General features: G+C 39.0%; 1 protein-coding gene across 10 annotated transcripts in view; it reads left to right on the top strand.

The window, feature by feature from the left end:
• LOC126335303 (broad-complex core protein isoforms 1/2/3/4/5-like) overlaps nt 1-27511 on the top strand; it is a 400342-nt gene that overhangs the window by 235581 nt on the left and 137250 nt on the right. Inside the window, exon 6 of one of the 10 annotated variants that reach the window (XM_049998429.1) lies at nt 12287-13444. The exons of the other annotated variants lie outside the window; for them this stretch is intronic. Within the exon in view, the coding sequence (XP_049854386.1) occupies nt 12287-12516 (230 nt within the window). The 3' untranslated portion in view covers nt 12517-13444. Of the gene's footprint in view, nt 1-12286; nt 13445-27511 lie in introns of those variants that run through there. 10 annotated transcript variants of the gene reach the window in all.

Genomic DNA, 27511 nt, shown 5'->3' with positions numbered 1-27511 from the left:
TTTGCGGAAGAAGTTGACCATCCCACTGAACTGGGTAACACCCTTTTTGTTCCTAGGTGGCTTCAAACTATAAATAGCTTCAGTTCGACTCTGATTGCCTCTACCCTCATGCTCAAAACAATGTTCCCAATGAAGGATATCTGACTGTTAACCAATCTGACCTTACATAGCATAACAGTAAAGCCAGATTCCCTCAAACAGTGTAAAACTTGACTCATGTGCCTCAGATATTCATCAAAGTCTTGTTGTTTATCACATCATCATCAAGATAGATGTACCCAAACTTTAAATCACCAAAGACTGTGTCGCATAACCCCAGAAGAACCGCAGCTCCCTGAGCCAACCAGCCATCCTGATTTAGGTTTTCCGTGACTTCCCTAATCCCTCAAGGAAAATGCCGGGATGGTTCCTTTGAAAGGGCACGGCCGACTTCCTTCCCCATCCTTCCCTAATCCGATGAGACTGATGACCTTGCTGTCTGGTCTCCTCCCCCAAAACAACCCAACCCTGAGCCAACCCAAAGGAAACACATTCCAATTCATAAATATTGTAAACAGTACTGAAAGTGGTAGCTGCTTTAGACCCTTCCGCCAGGACAATTTGTTTAATAAGCTTGGTTCAAATCAATAACAAAAACCAAGAGAAACAGATACGTACAAGGTGTACAACTTTGCTTCCACGATTTTTTCCCCAATATTTGAGGCTTTAATGAAACAAACTGGTTGCACATGTATCATTTAAAGTATTTTCCATCGTTGGCCACTGCTTTCTCCCATTTTCCGCGCAGTGTACGAACCCTGCATTGAAAAAATTGTTCATCTTTTGAAGCGATCCACAAATCGATCCAATTTGTGACTTCTTCAGGCAGGCCATATGCCATTGATCTAAACAGATGATAGTCAGAGGGAGCAATGTCTAGAGAATATGGCGGGTGGGGTAGGACCTCCCATTTTAACGTTTCCAGGTATGTTTTGACCTCTTTTGCAGTGTGGGATTGAGCGTTTTCATGCTGCAAAATCACTTTATCATGCCTAATGCCGTATTGCGGCCATTTGCCTTTTAATGCTCTGCTCAGATGCACTAATTGCGTTCGATAATGAGCACCTGTGATTGTTTCACTTGGTTTTAACACCTCATAGTACACGATGCCAAGCTGGTGCCACCAAATGCAGATCATCATCTTGGAGCCGTGAATATTTGGTTTGGCCATCAATGTGGAAGCATAGCTGGGACATCCCCATGATTTTTTGCATTTAGGGTTATCGTAATGAACCCATTTTCGTCCCCATGAGAGATTCCATCCGTTTTTGCCTCTGAGTAAACTGTTAACAAACACACAAATGCTGTTCAATGTCTCTTGGTTTCAGCTCACACGAGACCCAAGTTCCTTCTTTCTGAATCATGCCCATAGCTGTGAGACATTTTGAAATGGCTTGCTGTGTCACTCCAACTAATCGTCCCAATTCTTCTTGAGTTTGATGCAGGTCTTCACTTGGCAGTGTCTCCAATAGCGCATCTTCAAAAACATTCTCTCTTCCACCACTATGCCGGTCTATCACGTTAAAGTCATCATTCTTGAACCATTGAAACCTCTCACGACACGTTCTAGCGTCTTTACCATATGTACTTGAGAGCATTCAATGAGACTCAGTCGCTCTTTTCTTCATATTGAAACAAAACAGTAACACGAGAATTAGGCTCGTAAAATGACATTTTCAATCAAGAACAACTTTATGATGCAGACACAAATCAACTAATGTTTGAATGAGGTTATGTTGACTGAGGTCCAAGCTAACTGCCTGATGTTTGCAATCTGCTTCTTTCAACCGCTATTTACCGTTGTCACCACCTATTGGCAAACAGCGGAAGCAAAGTTGTACACCTTGTAAATGTGGCATTGGAAAAGATCCTTGCACCTCTTTCTGAATCAGGGCACGATAGTCTGCTCTTCTGAGGGTATCCCATCGCACCTGCCTTAGGCACCAGGAAAATGGGTGATGCATAGGGGAGGCCAAATATCTAATAACCCCCTCCCTCATCCTTCAAAAGCTGATCCACAACCTATATAATTCCTCCATATTCGGTAGTGATAACTGATATGGGGCTTGTCTGACAGGTGCATGATTGATCAGTTGAATCCAGTATTGGGTGTTATTAGTGACTCCCAAATTATCGGAGAATACCTCAAGGAATGTCTCAAGGAGATGTACCACATATTCAGTGTGATCTTTGTGTAAATGGCTCAAGTTAAACCTGCTGGCCTCACTACTGACACGCAAAGTCTTTGCTGAATGTTACCCTCACGAAAGAGAACTGCCTCCATAAATTAAAAAGAAAGAAATAAAAATACTTTCACATACGTCCAGTATTAGTTAAGAAGTCACACCCCAGTTTTATCTGAGTAGTCAACCCTTTGACTGCCAGAAATTGGAAAGGCTACGAAAACCCACCAGTCTCAACCTTCAAGCAACACAGACCAGCTATCAACAGCAAACTACTACTGGCTGTAAAATGCTTCCTCTGCACATGATCTTCCATGCTATGATACCACAAATAGTATTTGCTGTCCCACAAAAATACAGAACTAGCAGAATCGACCAGTGCACACAGAATTTAAAACGGAACAAACAAATGGAAAGAATTTACATGCAACTTGTGAACTTTCTGTAGTGCCTCTGACATTGCACCACCAATTGATGGAGTCATTTATTTCGAAAAGCCTCTCGTGGATGCTTTAAATCGCGGACCATGTGACTAGATTGACTGCAAACGAAAACAGATGATTTCTTGAGATCAACATCGATTTCATGCTTTAGTTGTCGATTGCAAGCCTCTTGCAGCAGTCTACCTCCAATGCTAATTCATGCTTTTGGTCTGCAAACTTAATGTTTCCAGCTCCTGATGTCATGTCATACAGATCAGTGAAAGAAGTCAGTGTACCGCATAACACCACACAGGAGCGATCATGTGAATGCACTCCATCTGTGATGTATACCATCTCAGCCTCCGATAACTTCCCCAACAACACAATACCAGCTTTACAAATTCTCTTCACATACATACTAAGCCCTTCTTGCACTCCCGCACTCAAAAACATGCACATTTACCATATGGACATCCAACTTGCCCTGAACAGTTTTACTGTGTAAATCCCTTATTATGCTGCTTCTCTAAAAAGCTTCAGCACTAATTTATTTAAGAGTCATTCAGTCAGAGTACAGTACTTGGAAGACAAAATTATGTGAAAGACATAAAACAGCCACATGTTTCTCTAACCTGACAGTAAATAAAAGCATTTTCATAATCTCCTTACTGTTTTCCACCCATCCATCCATAATAGTTACTAATAGAGTTGATAATTTTGCGAAGCCCTGCCATAACTTACCTTCCTCACTGCCTGTCTGCAAATTAGTACCTTGATTTAACTGTGGAACATCACCTTCCATCATCCCTTGCCAATTCAATAAACCAATTCTCCATTGAAGTGAACACAGACTGTTTGCAATTGCTGAATCTGCAAAAACAGGCGATCTCCTATTTACCATCCCAAATCCAAAATTTGATTGTATATACTCCCTCTCGAGCATCCCACAGCAGCTAAGGGCAAGCAGTGCAAGCAGCAATCACTTTCCTGATGGTGTTTACGGAAACTGAGGTTCATGTATCAAACATACATTCTGTAAATATGTTTCTCTCATTACCGTACAGGGTGCAGACTCTATCCTGAAACAGTGACAAAGGAACCAGTACCCAAAACTTACACAGGACCGAGCGACATGGCGCAGTGGTTAGCACACTAGACTCACATTTGGGAGGAAGTTGGTTCAAAGCAATATCTGGCAATCCAGATTTAGGTTTTCAGTGATTTCCCTAAATTGCTTCAGGCAAATGCCGGGATGGTTCCTTTGAAAGAGCATGGCTGGTTTTCTTCCCTAATCCGAGATTGCACGCTGTCTCTAATGACATTGTTGTCAACAGGACGTTAAACACTAATCTCTTCCTCCTCTACTTACACGGATCTGAGCGTATGGCCACTCCCGCCACAACCAAATTTTTTTCTGCTTCCAGTGAGCAGTCTGCCAGTACTACTAGACAAAAATTAGCACGCTTCATTCATTCGTGAAATGACCATGGACACAAACCCAGAGAAACAAACAAAAAATTATATACATTTATTTATCAGTAAATTAACAACAAATAACAATTTGAATAGTTTACAAAAATGTTCAAATGATGGTGACATTGAAATTCGTCTAACGGCATAGCCTCCAAACATACAGCCCCTATGGCCTTGCTAACTGCTACCTTCACAGAATGTATTAACACATTCCAGTACAGGCACAATACACATATATTAAGAGAATTACAAAATGTACATTGGCAAATTATCACCCAGCATAATTAAAGGAAATCTGCTTGAAACTTATGTGCTGACTTGGGGTAAAAATCAAATTAAATTAGATAAGTTGAAGAACCAGTAATTAAGTAATTATTCACTAAAGGGGTTAATGGCCAAGACTGCCAAACAAATTTCTAACAGAAAATACATTTTGTTTGAAGGTAGAATTTTAATGCTTGCAACTTATGTAAATTCATTTTCAGTTCATTCAGTATAATCAACTGATAGGAAGCCACAAGGCTTTACAAGCTAGCCAAAATCTTACGTAACTTGCTCCAAGCATCATAACTGTTTAAATTCAAAAGAGCTACAGAAAGTTTATAGCATTAAAATATGTGGGTCCACACAATAAGAACATTTAAAAGATATTGTGTCAACAAACACATAATAAAATTTAAACATGCAGCAGGGTAATGCGGCCTGAGATCTTTGACAGTCGAATATGTACCAAATCACATCCCAGACATGCTCAATGGAATTTAAATTGGATCAATGGGCATGCTAGTCCATCCACTGAATATCTCGTTTGATGTGCTGACATATTTTGACTCATATGAATTAAGTCAGAGCAAAATGCAACCCCTGAGGAGGCGCACATGGGGAACGAGTAGAGTGGCAAAATAACATTGAATGGTGACTGTACCATTTTTACAAATTTTGAGATCAGGACGCCCATGCAAAATAGTGCCTCCCCACACCATAACACCTGGAGCACCAAAATGATCATATTCAACTATGTTCCTGGGTGCATTGCATGTTCCCAACTCTCACCATATGAGGATATGTTCAGAATCACCACTCAGGCTGAATGAATGTGATCTCATCTGAGTAGAGCATTTGACCTCACTCCTCATTGGTACACTCCCAGTGCTCTTGGTACCATTGGAAACGGTGCTCTCAATGTGTGGGTATCAACAAAATGCAACACACTGCTCTTCGGGCAAGGAGACCATCCCTGTGCATTTTGTCACTGTCCCAGTGTGGATTTCCAGGCTGCATACCGTGCAGTCCTGCTAAATGTGGTGGCAATTGCACCTGGTGTTTGGCGTAGGTCCCTTCTTGCTTGTTGGACAGTGTAACGGTCATCTGCTGCTGTAGTTGATTGTGGTCAACCACCGACTCTCCTCTGGTCAGCAGTGCCTGTGGTTTGGAATACTCCCAGGGCACATGAAACAATGCTGTGAGCAATACGAAACTCATGGGATACACTCGTCACACTTGGTCTTTCTTCCAGTTTCCCAATGATTCTTCCCCATGTGAAGTCATCCAGATGTTGTCTTTGGGCCATGTTGGAATGAAGAACACCAACAAAGTGTACTGAAACAGCTTGTTGATTAATACTCATTGTGTTTTCCATTTCCTCCAACTGCTTCATGATGTGGGGCAGCAGGGTTGCCACATGCTCTGGAAATCAGGGAATTTCAAACGTGTCAAGGAAATCAGGGAAATATCAGAGAAATTTGAAAAATACACTGGGAAAATCTCATTTTTGTCTCAGTAGATAAAATGGTTTGTTTACGAGATGTCATGCATCGTCACGGACTGAGTGCCGCTTTCCTACCCCCTCGTTCCAACTGATTCTCCCCTTCCTACCACTCCCCTCAGCTTGCAGTCAGTGCTGTCACCACTTCTTGCTGCTAGCCTAGCAGCTGCTGATGAGAGGCTGAGACTTGTGAGGAGTCATTTGTTTGGATCTGATTCTCAGAGATTGTTGGCGCAGTGGCTGAAGACGGCAGTCAAGTCTACTTGAGTTGTGCCTGAGAGATTCTGATAAAGGCTATGGCCGAAAATTTAGTTTTGAGAGTGTGGTTACCTTTTCTACGTGCCTCTCTGCAGCTCAGCGATCATCTGTATCCTCATTAGTACTGAATCTCGGAGTATTTGCGGAAGTTATCTTTTGCATGGATTGATCACTGTGGTCTCATTTCATCAACATGGTGTCTGTGACACATGCACGTGAATAGCTGGCCACATGAGTGGACTTCCACAACGGGCCAAAATGGCTGGCCATTTCTGACGATCTGAAGCCAATCGTTTCCCACTAATGTGCAAGCCCTGCCCATCAGATATAGTCTCACTGATTCACCTGCAGGTTGGATTTGTTTTTGTGTGGCATAATGTGGCGGATTTTTGTGGTTTATCCGTGGACCTGGGGCTGCAGTGCTCCTCGGCAGGCCAGAGGCCACAGGTGATGAATTGATTTATTCTAGTACATTTTGGTACCTCAAAAGTAGTTTATATATTAGAAAGTAAGGACAATAAAAAGAAGAAAATTATGGCAGTCACTGGCAGTTTGTGCATTATGAACTTGTATATTTCTTCAAGGAAAAATAACAAAATACCTGTAAAATGATAGACATAACACAGTGGGTAATAAGTGACAATAATGAACATGTTAGGACCAACATTTCATTGGCAGTCACCTATAGTGTTGAATTACACAATTCTTCCATGCCTTATACACTTTTTTCAAGATACCTACAATTTTCTGAGGTTATTTTTGAAATCAATGAAGGTATTTTAAATCTGTGTTGTGACTCCATGGAAATGCATATTTTTGTCACCAGTAACTACTCTAAAGTGTTTCAAGCAATTTTTTAACACACATCAACAATTCAATGGGCCTGTATGACATCAGACTTCCAGGTATTGGTTTAGGCTCGGGAACTGGAACAATTATTTGAGTATTCCAGCCAGAAACAAGAACATCTTTCATCCAAATGCTGTTAAAGGTTTGTAGAAATGTTATAAGTGCACAATCTGACAGATGGGGGCAGAGGGTAGTGCACATAATCCATTCCATGGGCAGAGTTTGTCAAGAACTGCAGCACATGCTTTAACTCTTTTTTACTGAAATGGTGGGCACAGGAAATGAAATGGGTTAAAACTAAGCCTACTGGGTGAATAAATGGATTGCAGATTGAGGAAGAAGCCAATTTGTCAGCCGTATCTTCCAAGTAGATGTTACCCATTTCACCCTGGTAGAGGTTCCAATTATATTTTCTGAGATTCCTTGTCATATTCCACACATCAGACATCGTGGTTTGAGCATATTTCTTCTCAGATTGCCAATAATCTTCCCAATGTGAGGAAATCTTATAGTGCTTAAGCACTAATTGACCTTGGGCAGTGACTCAAGAGTATTCGGTGTTCCACTACATTATGGAGCACCTAACCTGTAATGAAGTACATTGTAGTTCATTACCTCATTTAATAGTTTGAGGAATGTATAGCAGGTTGTGTGTGCTGCACCCATTTCTGATACTTCGCAATTATATTTTCCATTGCTTTTTTGAAATAATGCCAGTTTGCTTTGTTGATATTCCAAGGGATGTAGGAAAGAATTTTGCATGCTGTTGCCATCACTTCTATCCTCACAATAATAGGGGAATGATGAGCTCCATATGTACCCAGTATTGACCAAATAGAAACATTGAAAGTTAGTAGCGATCATTACATGACATCTGTAACAGAGCCGCTTTTATAGGGAAGAGACCCAGGGTAGGGGAGGCGTCATTACAGATTATAAGGTGACTGCCTTCTGTTACATTAGCTAAGCTTTGTCCTGGGCCATCTGTACAAGAATCCTCACAACTTGTGCTGTGGGTATTGAAATCCCCACAAAGCAGCAGAAGTGCTTCTAGTTGGGAAAACAGTGCGTTCCACTTGTTTCTCAGGGAGCAATATTCTGATAACAGGGTGAATGGTACAAAACATTATAATTCAACTATCTACATTTTTATCTTTTGTATCTATACAAGCTTTGCAAGGTTCCACCTATTTGAACTTTGTTATGCATGACTAATTGTGTATTTGAAGGATTAAGAAACTCCAATACAAATGGAATTTTGTAACTTCTAGGAAGTCTACTTGTAAGTAACCAACACAGGTGCAATTCTGTAGAGAGTATTGCTACTACCAGTTACATTCTCAGAGAATTGTGAAATGATGTGTGATGGTGTGTGTCACATGACAATGTTCTAAGGATGTTATTAATAGTGGCAGTGAAAGCACTGCACAGAATAGCAGCTGACATGGGTATGTACAAGTTTATCTGAAATGCTGTTATAGACACTTATCCTCAACAAGCATAAAATTCTTTATAGGATGTCCTTCTACCCAGGAGTTATGAAAAAATCTCCTGAGCTTTCATCTGCCAGAAAACTATATATAATTCAGCTATGATTTATCGTAACGCAGTGACAGCAATGGAAATACTATCGATGACAGTGCTGCCAAAGCAGAGTTATTAAACACAGCCTTCCAAAATTCCTTCACCAAAGAAGATTAAGTAAATATTCTAGAATTCAAATCAAGAACAGCTGTCAACATGAGTAACGTAGCAGCAGATATCCTCGAAGTACTGAAGCAACTTAAATCACTTAACAAAGGCAAGTCTTCCAATCCAGATTTTTCCATATTTCTGAAAGGCTTTTGACGCTGTACCACACAAGCAGCTTGTAGTGAAATAGCGTGGTTAAGGAATATCATCTCAGTAATGTGACTGGATTCACAAAAGTCATTGAGTAAAACAGAAGTGATTTCTGGTGTTCGCCAAGGTGGTGTTATAGGCCCTTCGCTGTTCCTTATGTATATAAATGATTTGGGAGACAAACTGAGCAGCCGTCTTAGCGTGTTTGCAGATGACTCTCTCATTTATTGACCAGTTAAGTCATCAGAAGATCAAAACAAATTGCAAAATTATTTTGAAAAGATAACAGTGCAGTGTGAAAATTGGCAATTGACCCTGAATAGCGAAAAGTGTGAGGGCATCCACATGAGTATTAAAGGAATCCCTTAAATTTCAGTTACATGATAAACCAGTCAAATCTAAAGGCCATAAATTCAACTAAATACCTAGGAATTAAAATTATGGACAACTTAAATTGGAAGGAACACATACAAAATGTTGTAGGGAAGGCTGAGCAGAGACTGCATTTTATTGGCAGGGCACTTAGGAAATGTAACAGATCTACTAAGGAGACTGGTTATACTATGCTTGTCCGTCCTCTTTCAGAATACTGCTGTGCGGTGCGGGATTCTCACCAGATAGCATTGATGGAGTACATCAAAAAAGTTCAAAGAAGGGCAGCATGTTTTGTATTATCGCAAAATAGGTGAGAAAATTTCACTGAAATGATACAGTATTTGGGGTGGGCATCATTAAAGCAAAGGTATTTTTTGTTGTGGTGGAATCTTCTTATGAAATTTCAATCACCAACTTTCTCCTTGGAATGTGAATATCTTTTTTGACACCAACCTGCATTGGGAGAAACAATCACCAAAGTAAAATAAGGGAAACCAGAGCTAACACAGACGGATATAGGTGTTCGTTTTTTCTGCACGCTTTGCGGCATTGGAATAATAGAGAAGCGTGAAGATGGTTCAATGAGCCCTCTGCCAGGCACTTAAATGTGATTTGCGGAGTATTCATGTAGATGTGCTTACTGCATATTTGAGAATTGTTGGCTGTGAGCTGTCTGAACTGTTGATGACTGTTACACCTTGTTGAGTCCAGTGCTGTTTTACACTGTTGATCATTAAAATTGTAACACCAGGAAGGACAGTAAGTTATGAAATATAGTAGGAAGAAAGTGATTAAATTTATATTTGCTTTGTGGGAATGAAGGGTGAAAAATTTGGTACCTCTGACAGTAATAAAACCTGTAACTCAGCCACTCTAACTGAGCTTGGATGACAAAAATAAGTATATCAATGCATGCTGTTTCAGCTCTGTGCCAGAATTCATCAATCATAGTGGCTGGTGATTCGCAGCGTGCCAGTCTCCTGGCAAGGGGTGACCAGATGAGAGAGATTTGTAGGATATGCAGGCTAGAGTGACAGTCGAAAACCTTCTGTATCGAGGTAGGTCGGTGCAGCATGGACACAATGCAGTCTTGTGTTATCTTGTTGCAAGATAATGTCACAGAGACCTGAAAAATAGAGTACAGCCATCAGTCTTAGCATGTCAGAAATGTAACGATTGTTGTCGAAATTACCAGCTTTGCAAAGCAGAGGTGGTCATTTTGTGTACCCATTCAAACCACATACCAACAGCCTAGGTGCTTGTGACAATGATGACTGTAATTTGACAAGGTTTGTTCTCTGTGGAACAAACACACATGATATGTCCTTTGTGATGATCTAAGCAGAACTGAGATTCATCTGAAAAAATGGTGTGGTGCAACTCCTGAGTTAATTGTTGTCATTGGGTACACCATTGTTGGTGTATTGTCCCCTACTGCTTTCTTTTTCTGCTTAAGCTTCAAGTTAACCCGCAACAGTGGTCACAAGTCTGACTGTCTGTCGTGCTTCAGATATCTTGCACTCTCTATGTGGATATTTGTCATGCTGCAAACAAGCCTATTTCTAGATTCAAGGTACATTATGTAGCCATATGGGACTGCACAGTTGGGAGAACAATTAAGTCAGTTCTCTCAGGCGCAAGTCGTATAAGGCCATCGAGATTCAGCATGGCGCTGAGTATGACCCTCCTTAACCCACAGACTTCATATTTGCATTACAGTTGTGAGATCCCAACCAACATGAGCAGCAGTGTCGCGGAACGATATATCGAAGTCTCAGTAGGCCACCATCCTGCCAGTTCTGAATTCCGACCAGTTCTAATAGAAGTTTCTCCTTATACAAGGTATAGCAAGATCTTCTCACAAACATACATCATCATTTGCATATCCACACATGTAGTAGTCTTAATATCAGTTTAACGTTGGTTGCACACTGCCCGCATGGTGTTGCATGTTTAATGGCTAGCAGTTTATGTTAGCCAGGAACAATTGCTAGCACTATGCAAATTTCTATCTCGCATCTTCTTCGCCAAATGGACAGCATCTTGTGGATATGGTCTTGACCAGCAATGTGAGGTGAAGCCTTATAGTCAACCACATGCTGCAGAGTGGAAGAAGAACAGAACAAATCTGTGAGAGCACCCACAGTTCATGCAAATACTAGAACCATATTCTTAGCTATGATAATAGAACATCCCGGGTGGAGTACAAATAATTGAATTAGTGAATAGGTATCAACTGAATGATAGACTCATAAATAAGACTGAAAAGGTTGCTAAGCTTTCAGAAAATGTCTGCTTTTTAGAGCAAACTAATACAGAAAACACACACAGAGGCAGAGCTACATTGCCTGACTACTACCCAATTAAGCTGCTGCTCAATGAGGATGTTGTAGATCATCGCACATACACCCACACTCTCCTTTGTGTGTGTGTGTGTGTGTGTGTGTGTGTGTGTGTGTGTGTGTGTGTGTGTGTGTGTTAAATTGCTCCAAAAGGAGGACTTTTCTAAAAGCTTAATATTTGTTTTAGTCTTGTTTATGAGTCTATTGACCACTCAGCTGAATGGTGAGTTGTTACCTATTTACTCATATCATTATTTATATTCTTAGAAAGATACAAGAGAAAGGGTAGTATTCTAGGAAAGAAGACTAAAATTCTAGTCCATCAACGTTTTTACCAATTAAAAATGTTGTAAGAGTTCTCATTCAAAATCTTTCATTTTACAAATTTTCAGTTCCAAATGAAGTATAGAAATCACGTTACAGTGTTAGGGCACTACTGTATTTATTTTTGTAAATGGAACACAGTAGTTGCCTAATTTTGCTTGCCTCTTGGTTTAGCGCCATTAAATTGTTTTTAACTTATTTACTTTTCAGAAGTGCTAAGTGTTGTTTTGTCAACAAGTTTACAACTTTACTCATCTTGTTACTCTCTCACCTAAGAGTTTTCAAAATCCATTCGTACTTCATGTTTATCAGCTGGAGTATACTCATATTTTCTGTTGGTCAGGATTTTATTTGTTGTGGTACTACTGACAGTAAGGAACAGTGTGTTTGAAATCAGTGTTATTTGGTTTCTAGGTTACGAATGGCTCCCATTCTCTTTATCAGCAGCGTGTGACTTTTCGATGCCAAAGACTGGTGGAGAATACAGATGCAGTCTGTGTGATTCGAGCTACAAGCAACGCACATCTCTGAAACAGCACATGGAAACTCATTTCGACAAAACAAAATGTCCCATTTGTCATGCCACATTGAGTCGCAGGGTGGATGTCAGGAGGCATTTGAAAATGGTCCACAAACTTTATTGACTGTGTTGATGACATGAGTGCAGTTTGTGAGCTTATAACTCAAACAATTTTGTTCACTTGTTGTGCTGTTTATTCTGTTTCACTTTGTGTCATTCTTTTTATCATAGTGACCAAGTAAGAAACACATGCTTAAGCTGGTTCTGTTGTTAATGAGAAGTCTAGCAAAATTAGCTTCTTTTTTAACATATTCTAAAATGAGCTACAGTCACTATTGTGGATTATAATAAGATGTTGGTGGCAGTTGTGTGTAAAGTTTATTATTATTGTTATTATTTTAAGAAATACATATTTTCTTAATTCCAGAGCATATTTATCAGATGTAGTGAATGTGGTTTTTGTCATTGTTGATTTTCCTCTCTGAGCACACTGCCAGACAAATACAGTTAAAGACAGAATATGATCATATGCAGTGTAATTTGGTTTAAAGTTATGCAGTGTGAGGTGCTGAAATGGTCAGGATGCCCAGCTGATGAACTCAACTGTCAGTAGACAGAAACAGTGCAGCTGTTAGCAATTTGAGCTTGAATAAAAATCCACGAAATAGCATATAAGGGAGGGACAATGGCTAACCACGACATTCGACCCTTATACTGTTTGTAGTAATATTTAATATTGGTTGCATTGTGGGAGTATCTAGAGCTGACTGAATTCTTTGTGCTGTCAGCTGATGTGAAGTGACATGGATGACTTACAGACATAACAGCTGCAAGATGTTACAACCCTCGTAAATGTGAAGAGTCTCTCACATGTTTGGAAACTTCTAATTGGCTTATTACTACCAGCACTAAGTGAGAATCACTGTGTCAATAAAAGTAGTAGAATAGAGAGAAAAACCGTACTATTTCCATCCATTTAGATATACAGGGTGATTCAGAAATGCATGTAAATATTTTAAGGGTGTATTTGTGAGGTAAATATAAGACAAAAATGTTCTATAAATGTTTTTCCATAAACGTTTAATTCCAGAGTTATCGTTAAAATACGAAAGTCATGTCCGTATCAAAACGACGTCAGTGCAAGCAGCAGGATGCCATATTCTGGTACGTAATGCACATACGTATCTCCCAACAGTTGATTCGAAACTGCATGAATAGTGTTTGTTTGTGTTTGCAATTGCTGTTTACTCCTACTGTACAGAAGATGGCGCTGATGTTGTTGGTAACGGAAACGTACTTCCTGTCGTTCATTCATCGTCAGAAGGCTACAGGTTTCGTGCACATGATGTACTCAAACAGTGAGTATGCTGATATGCACCTTGTGTATGGTGCAGCAGATGGAAACGCACTTGCAGCAAGACGAAGGTACAGTGAGCTGTTTCCAAGACGACGGTTACCAAGTCATCAGACGTTTGTATCTGTGGACAGACGTATGCGGGAGTATGGCATTCGTCCTGGGCCACATTCAGGTCGACCACTTGAGCATGCAGTGAACATCGAGGAACATGTTTTGGACCTGGTAGACCAAGATCCAGCCATCAGTACGAGACAAATTAGTGCAGCTGTACGACTTCCACAATCTACTGTATGGCGGCTGCTTCGGAGACAACAGTTGCATCCATTTCACCTGCACAAAGTGCACGAATTGACACCTGCAGACTATCCTCGACGTCAGCAATTCTGCCAGTGGTTACAAGAGCGTCATTTGAATGATCCAATGTTCATTCGGCGGATATTATTCACAGATGAGGCCATGTTTACTCGTGCGGGTGTAATCAATTCGCATAATATGCACCAGTGGGCTGTCGAGAATCCTGGCGCGAGAATTGTGCGTGGATATCAACATCAATTCTCCATAAACATTTGGTGTGGTATTGTTGGGAATGACTTACTCGGACCTCATGTTCTACCTCCAAGGCTGACTGGGCACGCTTACCGCGAATTTTTGGAGGGGGAGTTGCCTGGATTGTTACAGGATGTCCCTCTTGCAACACGAGCCACCTTGTGGTTTATGCACGATGGTGCTCCTGCCCATTACAGCCGCAACGTAAGGGCGTACCTCAATTATGCGTATCCACATCGATGGATAGGTCGCGGAGGACCAATTGCTTGGCCAGCCAGATCACCTGACCTGAACCCTTTAGACTTTTATTTATGGGGCCGACTAAAGACATTGGTGTTCTGCAGTACCGAAAAGAGAAGTGCTACAACAAAGAATTGAAGGTGGTTGTGAAATTATTCGTGGAGAGTTGAACGGACTGTGTAATGTGCAGAGATCATTGCGGCGACGAGCACGGGTCTGTCTGCAAGTTCAGGGACAGCATTTTGAACATGCATTGCATTAAGATTTGTGCAAATACAGTACAGTACAGTCTGTAAATTCTTCACGTATTTTCCTTAGTTATTTTCCATTGATTTAGTTCAATCAACAGGAACTAAAGTAATACAGTATTCGCGAGGAATTGTTTCAGTTTGTTACGTCACGTTTATTTACCAGTTTGCGTTTTTAGTCCAAATGCACTGTAATTAAACTGTGAACTCAGGGAAGTAAATACTTTACGTTGTATTGAATGTATTATCATGTTTTGTTCATAACTCTGTAATAAACCAAGTTAGCAAAAATTGTATAGAACATTTTTGTCTTATATTTACCTCACAAATACACCCTTAAAATACTTACATGCATTTTTGAATCACCCTGTATATTGTACCATGCTGCAGCACTGGTATACAATTGGCAAAAAGAGGACAAGGCAACTCCCGTGCTGATTCCCATTAGTACCATCAAACTGGAGATTTTCCTTACACTACTCTGTATCTGCATTCAAACCATGGATGAATGTGGGATGATACCTTGTGATGCATAGCAATGATGCCTGTTTCTTACCCATAGCAGAAGAAAACTGTGTACAAATAGAATGGAGTCGTGGAGGGTATTACCGTTCTGCATTACCGTTTAACAGCACAGGAACGTAGTACAGTGAGAGGCAATATTTTTTGTTGGCCTTTAATGGCGTACTACACTATAGCCTTTTTCAAGAAATTAATGAATGTGTCTGGGATTTTATTCATGGTGACAATGTTGGATTTTCTGTTATAGAAAGATCTGGAATAGAGTTGCTCAACTTCAAGAGACCAAATGAGAAGCTGTTTGCGCGAATAAGCAGCAACACCCAAATACAAGACACTGAAATGATATCTAGTTCAAAGACTTGTATTACACAGCAAGCGACAAAAAGTTTGTTTTGTATTGGTGAGTTAATGGCAATCTACTCAAAATTCAGTTCCCCTAAGATGACTGAGTGCTAGTGATAGCTCACTATATCTGCAGTCAATTCACAATAGGTAGAAGCTACTGAATAGTTGACTATGGTCTTCTTGCTTCTTACTCCACTCTTTTAATAGAGTGAATACAGATCATCACAGTTTACTTTCACACATAATCAAAGCACACACTCAGTGCAAAAAAGCTCCATACTAAGCTAAACTTATCAAAGAAGAATTGCAATGCACATGTACAATCAAGGAAATTTGCTGACAATTTTTAATTGGTGGCAGATAGGCATATATAATTTTGTGTGTGAAGTTTAATTGCATTTCGTTGCCTCTTGTCTTGGGTACTTAAAACTAGGGCCAGCATTCATGAACTATTTGGAAGAACTGCTGCCGATCATTTTGACCGGTAATGTTTTTCTTTCTTTTTTCACGTTTGCTTGTTAAATTAACTGAGTACAGTGTTTTTAAATGTCAGTAGTGTATTATAAATACTCTACCAATGCATTATTCTTAAATTTTTCCAAAGGGACTGTCATTTCATTAAAGAAAAAATGGATCAAAGTAAAGAGTTCATCATAAATACAATATTCATTGAAACTAAACTTTCAATTGCAAATAAACATATAATCATGAAATAACATTTTTTTTTCTTTATGAAGTGTTCACAAACTAAGCCCCAAACAAGCCATAAATGTATAATTAGGAAATAAATGGAAAAAATGAACTTAAGTTTCTGTGGCAACTATGGATAAATAACATAAACTAACTCTCTCACCCCCACCCCCCACCACCACCACCAATGACATTTTTTCAATGATGAAAGCTTCAATGATGAAAGCTTCAATGATGAAAACTTTGCACACATGTACTGATCACTTCCAGCATATGGACCATATTCGAATTTCCTACACCACAAATACATTTTTTTTTAATTTTTTGTTTGATAATAATTGTGTCGTCCTATTTGACAAGTGTTCTGTACCAGCCCATTAAATATTTTATTGGTTGCAGTGAATGTATGTACAGGCTCTTTCCGTGATTGTACTTATGCAAAGGAGAGTTCTTCTGCTAATTTGAAAAGGAACATTTTCCGGCTACCTTTCTCTCCTGCTGTCTCTTTGTAAAGGATCCAAGCATTGATTCCAGCAAGATCTAGCATGTTGAGAAAAATGTGCAAAGGCCATCTGTGGTAGCCAAACTTATAGTGTACCGATGAGACATCTGGTTCATAATATCAACTCCAAATTTAGTGGAGTTATAGAAGCTCACAGTTTCGGGGAGTTTCTTCTGTGTTCTTTGATTCAGTGCAATTGACTGGTGCAGTATGCTCAGTAAACAACATTTTTCATGGTTTTCCTTTGATAAGAAATAATTCTTGTGTCTCCAGATTTGTATAAGATAATATCATACAAAGATCTGGCAGTAGACTTTACTGATGGAGGAACTTTTCTTCACATTTTTTTCATTCCACCCACCATGGTTATGTTCTCATGCTTCAATTATTCTGCTAGATGTTTGGCTGTGAAAAAATTGTCATACATTACATTTCTTCCTCTCAGAATGTAATGTTGCGTGAGACATGTAACAACATGCTCTTAGTGGCTTTTTAACTTTGTTTACCCATGTAAGGAATCCCATTCATCACATATTTACTATTGGCATTTGCTGACTGCCAGAACTTCAAACCAAATGTACTTGGTTTATTACTCCAGTGTTGTATGTAATGGCAATGTGCTTTCCATGGATAGAGCTGTCCACCTGCAGTTATAAATGCATCTAGTTTATAATTCCAGATACAGTTGTCTGCAAATGGATTCCAGTCTGGGGTAGCTGTAGTGAAGACATCAGTATTGGTTCCTTTGTCATTGGTTTGTCCTTATCACCAAATCTTAATAATTGTATGACTTCTAGTGCGAGAAAAAAATGGTTGCCCCCACATTTGAGACCTCAGAAGTATGAGGGGGAAATTCTTTCCTCTATACACTCCATGTGCATACATTACAGCTATGGCAACTTCTAATTGGGCGATACCAAATACCCATGTGTCATCCTGGAGAATTTTTCGGGCTCTAATTTCTGTAAAGATTTTTTGTGTTTGTCAAATATTATTGTCTCGCAACACTCATTGTGCCCTCAAGTAACTCCCTGTGACTATAAGTGTCATAGCTTGACACATTGGCTCTGGAGTTTCCACCACATGATGCCCTAATCTTCTGGGTGCATGGCTCAGTCCATTTCGAGTCCACACTGTTGCAGCAGCTGCAATCTCTTCACTTCCAATTTTCAGATGCTGAGTTGAATGTGAATCTTTCGGTCTCCCTCCTTGGCTGCAAATAGAGATTTGTGGGACCACTGGAATCAAACCTGTAAGCTCTGGCTTATTCACATGTTGTTGCATAGGTTCTGAATGTTCATCTTTCGGATCTGATGATTCACCTTGTTCTGTTTCATGAGGCAGATATTCTGTGTCATCCTTATCATCCAACTCATCACATTCACTAATATCATCGCTCCCAGAATCTTCTTCAACTAAAGTAGTTCAGTATTTCTCTATCCAAGTGAAGACAGCAACGCACTTTAATAATGAGGAGTGCTGAATTTCTGCTGAGCACAACAACTTATTGACAGAGAACAACAACTAAGGTATGTCCACTCTTCCACTAAATAAATTAAAATCGAAAGAAAGAGAGAAAACAAGAGCACAACAATGAAATAAAATAAGCTAAATGGATTTAAAAATCCATTATTGCACCTTAAGTTATATGAAATGTAAAAAATATTTAACCAATCAAAATGACCAGCTGCAGTTCTTTAAGTTAAAAATGTTTATACTTTATTCAGTTTTTGTAATAGATGTTGGTGTTTTACAGAAATTTTAAACCAACAAAGTACATTGAAAGTCATGAAATAGAAGCCCTCTAAATTGAAATTTACACAATTTTTTAAATGGTAAAAAATGCCCATCAGTCAGATTGAATGTTACAATCTTTCTAGTGTTTATTCTCTGTATTTCACCATTACATCTTCTTCAAGGATAAAAATTAAGCAATAGTTTGGTTTCAGCAAAATTACAGCACATCTTCTGGTGACAGCTGTACATTGCAGTGTAAATTGTCATACTGCTGCAAACTTGTTAACTTGGTTTCATATATGGAGTTAATGAATAAGATTTGAGAATGAAGCATTACTCTTTTATTCAAAGAACTGCTCTGTTTTGGTGCCAGAAGCAGCACACACTTGTTTTCTAGTCTAAATCAGGACCATGTGAATGTTACTAGAATACTTCTTCATATTTGAAAAATATTTTGTAGCTTAATGTGAAAAAACTGTTAAACACAGTTTTATTGACAAACCATTATCTATGCATGAACATTGTAACAATGTTGTGCACTGTGTATCCAAAGTTAAGAATAAACATTTAAAGTTCACAGTTTGTATTTGTTTAATTAATATTTGTGTCACTTTGTTAACACCAAAATTATATTAGTATTTGATGTGTATTTTCGATTGTGCTATTTTCACTTGGAAGTTCATTGCTTTAGTAATGACAACTCTCTTCTGTGTGGGGTGCTTGATGTGTCCCCCTCCCCCCTCTCACTCCCTCCCTCCAGTCCTATCTCTCAAAACACTGTATGCTTCATGAAGAGTGGGAATACAGAGGTGCTACATAACGAATGTGTCAGATAGACTTAAGATAGTTACTTATGACATTTTGATTACATTGCATATGAAAAGTTTTGGTCTTATCCATCTTTTGCTTTGCTGCTTTGGACATAAAATCAGATTGACAAACACTAATGCAAATGGGGCATACTTATTTGTTGTAGATGAATAGTTTGTAGGTGCAAAATATGATACATTTGTAGGGTATTATGATGTTGCTATGTGAGGGGGCATTAGCTTTTGAACAATTATCTGTGTATTTAAAAGCAAAGGAGATGTCTGTCATGTTGACTACATTTCATTTTGTACTTGTGAGTATTTTTTTAAAATGAATGGTGTTTTTTTACTTGACAATTATTTACCATCTGAATAATACCAAGAAAAGTAGTTAGTCTTTGATTGTAGTTGGAACAATTGTTTGTTGACAGAGATTGGATGAAATAGAAAAAGAATTCTCATATTTTTAGAATCAATGTGCAGATTATAAAGAAAAAGTGTATAGATGGGAACTAATGAACATTTCAACATCGAAGAATATCATCATGAATGGAAAGTACACTCATATGAACCATCCTATCAAGCAAGACCTGATAAATTTTAGTTTTTTTAGCTTTTAATGGCAAAATTAATTATCAATGTAGATAAATATGAGCTCTTGGCTTTTCTGCAGTGTGGTGACTTACACACCTCAACAATACAGATATCTGGACTGTAGGTGCAATCATCACTGAGTGCCAAGAGTTCTCACTAACATATGCTTCCTGAAGTGGGACAACAACCTTTTGAACACTTTCAGAGGCAACAGACTGGATTATTGAGTGATCTGGCCTCATAATAGTAGCCAACATAGCCTTCCTATTTTGATACACTGAATGTCTGAAAGCAAGGAGAAGCTACAGCCATTATCTGATGTCTCAGATTTTCTTGGTGTACTTTGTTGTTTCTCTATTGTTGTAGTGGTTGTTGTTGTGGTTTTCAGTCTGAAAATTGGATTAATGAGGCTTTCTTTGTTAGTTTGTCCTGTGCAAGCATCTTCATCTCTTTATAACTGCCACAACCTACATCCATTTGAACCTGCTTACTGTATTTGAGTGTCGGTGTCTCTCTACATTGTTTACCCCCACACTTCCTTCATGACAAAAATTACAGTTCCTTGAAGATTCAGTATGTGTTCTATCAGCCGATCCCTTCTTTCAGTTGAATTGTGCTGTAAGTTTCTTTTTTCTCCAATTCAGTTTAGTGTTTCCTCATTTGTTATTTTATCTACCCCTCTAATGTTTGAGCATTTTTCTATAGCTACACATTTCAAAACTTTCTTTGTGCTTCTTGTCTGACTTGCCAATCATCCATGTTTCATTTCCATACAATGGTACAATCCAGACAAATACCTTCATAAAAGGTTTCCTAACACCTAATTTTATGCACATTATTACAAAAACAACCCAGCAATCTTCTTCAGCTGTAATCTTGACTCACCCAGACAGTGAAAAACTGTTGGTTCTACGCAGCTATTTATAGCCGAGTTTGACTCCCAGTTCCCAGTACACCCTTTGTTGCTCTTTCATTATTCAGACAGATACAATGAACATCACTGACACACCTAACTAAAACTACCCATCAAATTAGCTGTTGCCAACCACTGCCTCCTGGATGCAGCCAACTGCAGGTGGTGGCTTATGTGGATACTAATGATGTGTCTCACTATGGATCGGAAGAGATTCTGTTTGATTTCAGGTGGTTATCTGAAGTGGTAAAGACTGGTCAATCTTGATTGTAAGATGAATATGCAGAGCTCACCATCTGTAGCATTTTGCCAGTATTGATTTGCAGACCCTTTGGTGCAGAGCCGAGTGGAGGGTCTGAATCAGAGTGACTGTGTGGGCTGCAGATTCCTGAATCTGCATCATAGGGTGGAGGGGTGTCAGATTCCACTTAACAGATCAAGAGGCCATTACACACAGCAGTTGGCTGCAGGTGGCTACACTAGTAATGGCAGCTGTGTAGAGTGTACTGTGTGGCTTTCGATTTGGAGGGTCTTGGGAAAGTACAAAAAGGGCTTCAGGCTCAAGCAGATGCAGGTTAACCATGTGATGTGGATAGTCCTAGGAACCATCAGTATTATACTTACAAGTTGTTGTAGGCTTTTTGAACCAGACCTCTGAGCGCTAATAGAAGGTGTTGAAGCTTGAATCATTTTAGCTAGTATAGCTGTCTAAAGCTGGAGATAAGTTTAGTCGAAATTTTTACAAATGACATTATGGTTTTTAGAAAGGGTAGATTAAACACAGTTGGTGGTGGAGTGTTTATTGCTGCTAGAAGTGGATTACATTGTAGTGAAAAAATGAAAAATCCAGGATGGAATACTGACAATATTATGAAAAGGATAGCTGCTACTTATTATAAAGTGGAGATGCTGAGTCACAGATAAGCACAACAAAAAGACTGACAACAAATAAGCTTTTGGGCAAAAAGGCCTTCGTCGGAAATCGACAAAACACACACACGCACACCCTGAAGCCAGAGTCTGGCCCAAGGTAGCCAGAGACTGTGTCTGTGTCCATGTCCGTGTGTGTGTGTGTGTGTGTGTGTGTGTGTGTGTGTGTGTGTGTGTGTGTGTGTGTTTTGTCTATTTTCAATGAAGGCCTTTTGGCTGGAAGCTTACTTGCTGACAGTCTTTTTGTTGTGCCTATCTGCGACTCAGCATCTCTACTATATGGTGAGTAGCAACTATCTTTTACATAATACTGTCATTATCTTGCAGTGAGACTGAAGTACACATTCCCTGTAAGCTAGTATGAGAAGGAACTATACTTGGCAACCTGAATAAAGTATGCACTATGTGAACACGGACGGGTCTCTGGGGCTGTTGTAGTGTATGGCTATTTACAGCTTGCAAGTGAGGTCTTGGTCTGCGCTACTGTGCCTGTCATTTTCTCCATGAGGCTGCCTTTAAGTATGACTGATGTGGTATCATTCCTTCTTGCTTTTTGGCAGAAAATTTCTGATCTTTTAACATATTGTTGTGATGCCCTATCCAGGTGAAACACGTTGTTCTCAAGTTAATATAGAACATTCATGCAACCCATGACTTTTTTTAAAAATATTAGCAATAGCAGGTTGCTGTAAACTAAGCCAAGATGGAATGGAATAAATTTTCTGTGTAAATTAATAAGTGGTTCCTTTCACCAACCCTCTCAACTCAGATGATACTCTTGCTGTAAGATTCAAGGAAAACTTGAGTCTTATTTTAAACAGGTACGCTACTCATACTATTATAGTTGGTTGTGACAAGTGTGCCCTCGACATATTCCTGAAAATACATGTTAAAGTTGGTGGTAGGCATAAAATTTTCAGAAATTGCGCAAAATTCTTTCTCCAAAAATTATTTTCAGCAATTAGTTTAGGAGCCCAGTTTAGTAATAAGGTACAGGAGCTGCTTGTCTATTTGGAAAATTTAGGGAACTCTGAAAAGATAGACATCCTGCACCTATCTTAGCTACACTCACCCATATCTAGCACCTTACTCATGCAGAGCTAATATGGGAAAAGGAGGCATTGTTATGTATATTAAGGTAGAACACAAGTTCGAAAACATTGAGACAAGTAGATTTTGTAGTGATTATTGCATAAAAGTGTGTGCTTCTGAATTACTACTAAAAATACTTCACTTTTAATTGTGACTGTATGTAGTTCTCCACTGGGAAATTTTGAAATGTTTATGAGGAAACAGGATTCCTTACTGTGATATCTGTCAGACAGCAGTAAGCAGTTAATAGGCTATGGTGGCTTCAATGTAGATTTTCTAAAGGATTCTATAAGAAAAATGATCTGTAAGGCTTGTATGGACCCTACAATTTGATCTCAATAATTAACTTTCCAACACAGGTGAATAACGACAGTAGGAACCTAATTGATAATGTTTTCTTTGCTTAAGCTCAAAGCAAGAAATTAACTGTTTACCTCTCTCTGCTGACGAGAGACATAAGGTTCTATGTCCACTATTGTTCCTCAGATAATGTAGGCAATCTACCCTCTATTATAAAGCATCTTTATACAACTTTATATGACATTGACCATTAACATAACAGAATAAGCTTTATGTCTTATACGTAATACTGATATGTTTCGTTCTATGCATAATTACAGACATTAAATGTAAACTCTAAGTTTTAACTTGTGTTTCATGTCTTTTATTACATGCTCAATCACAGATATTTATACTTAATTATACACACAATTACAAAGTTTTATAGTGAATTATCTATGCAACTACAAACATTTACCCATATATTTTAAATTTTTACACCTGTCGACATTTTTTCATCAAAAAATTCTGTTACATTATCAAATGGATTTTCAACCATCCAGCTGTACAGTTTCTTTGAAATATTTTAGAAGGCATGGACTATGCTGAGGGTGGTAATTTGTTAAATATTATTAGGGAGCTGACTGTCGGTGAGTGGACTGTTTTTACCAGTCTGTGTCTCAGAATATCCATTTTAAATTTTCCTCTGGTGTTGTGTTTGTGTATATCTCCTATTATATGAAATTTTTTGATATTTGTTGCATTGTACAGTGATGAGACATATATTTACAGATTTACAATTCTAAGTATATTGAGTCCTCTGAACAGAGATAAGCAGTGATCTGTTAGTCCAGCCCTACACATTTCTCGTACGGGATGTATCTTCAATGTATCAGTTATATGTGTGGAGTGGCCTCATACTAGCAGCCTGTTAGAAATGTGAGACTGGAACAGTTCAAAATATATCAATCTTAAATAGTTAGGAGTAATCAAATCTCTCAGTTTCACATTAGATATGTTATCCTTGATATTCTTTTGCAGAAGTGACAGATGGTTCTCCACAACTCAATTTGGAGTCAGTATGGAATCCTAAAAGTTTAATTGATCTAGTTTCTATATCATTAGATAGCCCTAACAGAAGATTCTGGGTCGTGCCAGTATTACACAGCAGTTTGTTAGAGGAGAACAATTTTACTGCACAATTTAGTGATTCCAGTGACATTTGTTGTAATGCTGATGCGTCTTGGTGCTTTGCAATAATTGTTGTGTTGTCTGCATAGCAGACCACAGATTGAGGAAGATGATGTGGCAAATCATTGATAGCAATTATAAAAAAGAATTGCCCAAGCACTGATCCCTGTGGTATCCCTTTGTTTACCGTTTACATTAGAGAATGTCTATTCCTCACCGAAATTATTGTTTTCTGCAATATCAAGAGCTGCTGAGGTGGTATTTCTTCCTCGTTTGTAACGAAACCGTTAGTTTGAATGGAGATTATTTTCTTCAAGTAGAATTAGTTCTTTTTGCAGGTGACAGTACTATTATAATCGATCCAAGCATTCATACAGAAAGAGAAGAAATGTTAAAGTTTTTAAAAGTGTCCTTGACTGGAAAAAGCACATTTTGGAGCTCCTGATGACTTAGTTCAGCCACATATGCACTTAGAATTATTGCAAATCTTGGGGAGAGACAAATCAGTAACTTAATGTATTTTTCATATTCACATATAATAATGTTAATAATGTCAAATGGTTACTGTTATTTCATAACTTATCTATGAGAATAAAAGTCTTCATTGTGCAAAAACATGCTGTAAAAATAATATGTGGTGCTCAGCCACTATCATCTTGTAGACATCTATTTAAAGAGTTGGGCATTCTGACTACTGCTTCACAGTACATTATTTCCCTCATGAAGTTTGTTGTAAATCCACTGTAGTACAAATGGAACAGTGATGTAAATAATTACAGTACCAGAAGGAAAAAATGGCATTAATCACTCCACATTAAGGTTGTCTTTTTCACAAAAAGGGATGCACAGTGCTGCGATGAAGTCTTTGATCACTTATGCAGGAACTTAAAATGTCTGACACATAGCAAATTAATATTTGCAAACAAACTGAAAAAGTTTTTCATTGACAACTCCTCCTATTCTGTAAAAGAATATCTATTATTAGGGAACTGACTGTGGGTGAGTGGACTGTTTTTACCAGACAGCGGGTAGGAATTACTAACTCACATCTGCATGATTTTTTTTTATCAAAAAAACTTATAAATGTTTAACATGTAACCATATTTACAAATTAATTTGTGATGTAAATGTAAAATGACTTGTTTCACATCATCACAATGTATGATGTAAAATGATCTGTGGAATATCAAACTGAATAACTAACAAACTGAAGTGTAAATTATATGTACATTGAAGGTGAAGGGGGGAGAAAGGAAAGGAAATGGAAGGGATTATTGATGTCAGCTGCAGCAGGACATGACAAGGAATCAGCGGCAGCCAACGAAAGTATGTGCTGGACCAGGATCTCCTGCAGGTGATCCCAGGTTTGAATCGCTGTCTGGCACTCATTTTCATTAATTGCTGCTAATTTTCTGTAACATCCCGATGCAGCTGACATCAATAATCCCTTCCCTTCCCTTCCCTTCCCTTCCCTTCCCTTCCCTTCCCTTCCCTTCCCTCCAACTTCAATTTACATATAATGTATCACAGTTGTCGATTCCACATGGTCTCTGTTCTTTTAGACATTTCCAAAAGAACAGACGCCACACGTTCATATAATACATTCATATATTAAAAACAAAGATTCCAAGACTTACCAAGCGGGAAAGCGCTGACAGACAGGCACAATGAACAAAACACACACACAGAATTACTAGCTTTCGCAACCGATGGTTGCTTCTTCAGGAAGGAGAGGGAAAGACGAAAGGATGTGGGTTTTAAGGGAGAGGGTAAGGAGTCATTCCAATCCCGGAAGCGGAAAGACTTCCCTTAGGGGGAAAAAGAAAAAAAAAAGGACAGGTGTACACTCGCGCGCGCACACACACACACACACACACACACACACACACACACACACACATCCATCCGCACATACACACACACAAGCAGACATATTTAAAGGCAAAGAGTAAGGGCAGAGATGTCAGTCGAGGCGGAAGTACAGAGGCAAAGAAGTTGTTGAAAGACAGGTGAGGTATGAGCGGCGGCAACTTGAAATTAGCGGAGATTGAGGCCTGGCGGATATCGAGAAGAGAGGATATACTGAAGGGCGAGTTCCCATCTCCGGAGTTCGGATAGGTTGGTGTTGGTGGGAAGTATCCAGATAACTCGGACGGTGTAACACTGTGCCAAGATGTGCTGCCCGTGCACCAAGGCATGTTTAGCCACAGGGTGATCCTCATTACCAACAAACACTGTCTGCCTGTGTCCATTCATGCGAATGGACAGTTTGTTGCTGGTCCCACATAGAAAGCGTCACAGTGCAGGCAGGTCAGTTGGTAAATCACGTGGGTGCTTTCACACGTGGCTCTCCCTTTGATCTTGTACACCTTCCGGGTTACAGGACTGGAGTAGGTGGTGGTGGGAGGGTGCATAGGACAGGTTTTACACCGGGGGCGGTTGCAAGGGTAGGAGCCAGAGGGTAGGGAAGGTGGTTTGGGGATTTCATAGGGATGAACCAAGAGGTTACGAAGGTTAGGTGTACAACTTAAATGAAGTGTGCTCAGTTTGACAGTTTCTCATGCAATGTCATGACATCACAGACTTTGGCATTATAACCGTATAAACTATAATACTGTAATATTGTGTAGTTTAATTATTTAATATGTTTAATATTGTCTGTTGTGTTAAATGTAATATACATGTTAGAAACAAGTTTTGTGCACAACATTATGTACAAGCGGTGGGTATCTTTCTTTGTTTATAATGTTTCGATACCCAAGAACTAGTGTTTCTGGTTGACGCAAGTCAGTTGTTTCTTGAAGATGACACAGTAAGTGGAAAACTGTAAGAAATAAACAAAAATGAGGAGAACAAACACAGTTTATGTGTTATTCAACCACAAATATCAAATTGTTCTACCAAAAAGTGACAGAAGAATCCATAAATAAAATCCATTAAATTTAAGTTACATGATATGTCACACAAATCTAAAGGCTGTCAGCTCATTTAAATACCGAAGGACTACAATTATGAACAACTTAAATTAGAAAGATCACTTGGAAATTGTGGGAAAGGTGAACCAAAGAACACTTAGAAGAGCAACAGATCTACCAAAGAGACTGCCTATGCATGCTTGTCCATC

This window comes from Schistocerca gregaria, chromosome 2 (genome assembly GCF_023897955.1).
Source record: "Schistocerca gregaria isolate iqSchGreg1 chromosome 2, iqSchGreg1.2, whole genome shotgun sequence".
In the NCBI taxonomy this organism is placed as follows: domain Eukaryota; kingdom Metazoa; phylum Arthropoda; class Insecta; order Orthoptera; family Acrididae; genus Schistocerca; species Schistocerca gregaria.
The sequence above is the reverse complement of the archived record's forward strand: the minus strand, read 5'-3'. Positions and strand labels throughout refer to the sequence as shown.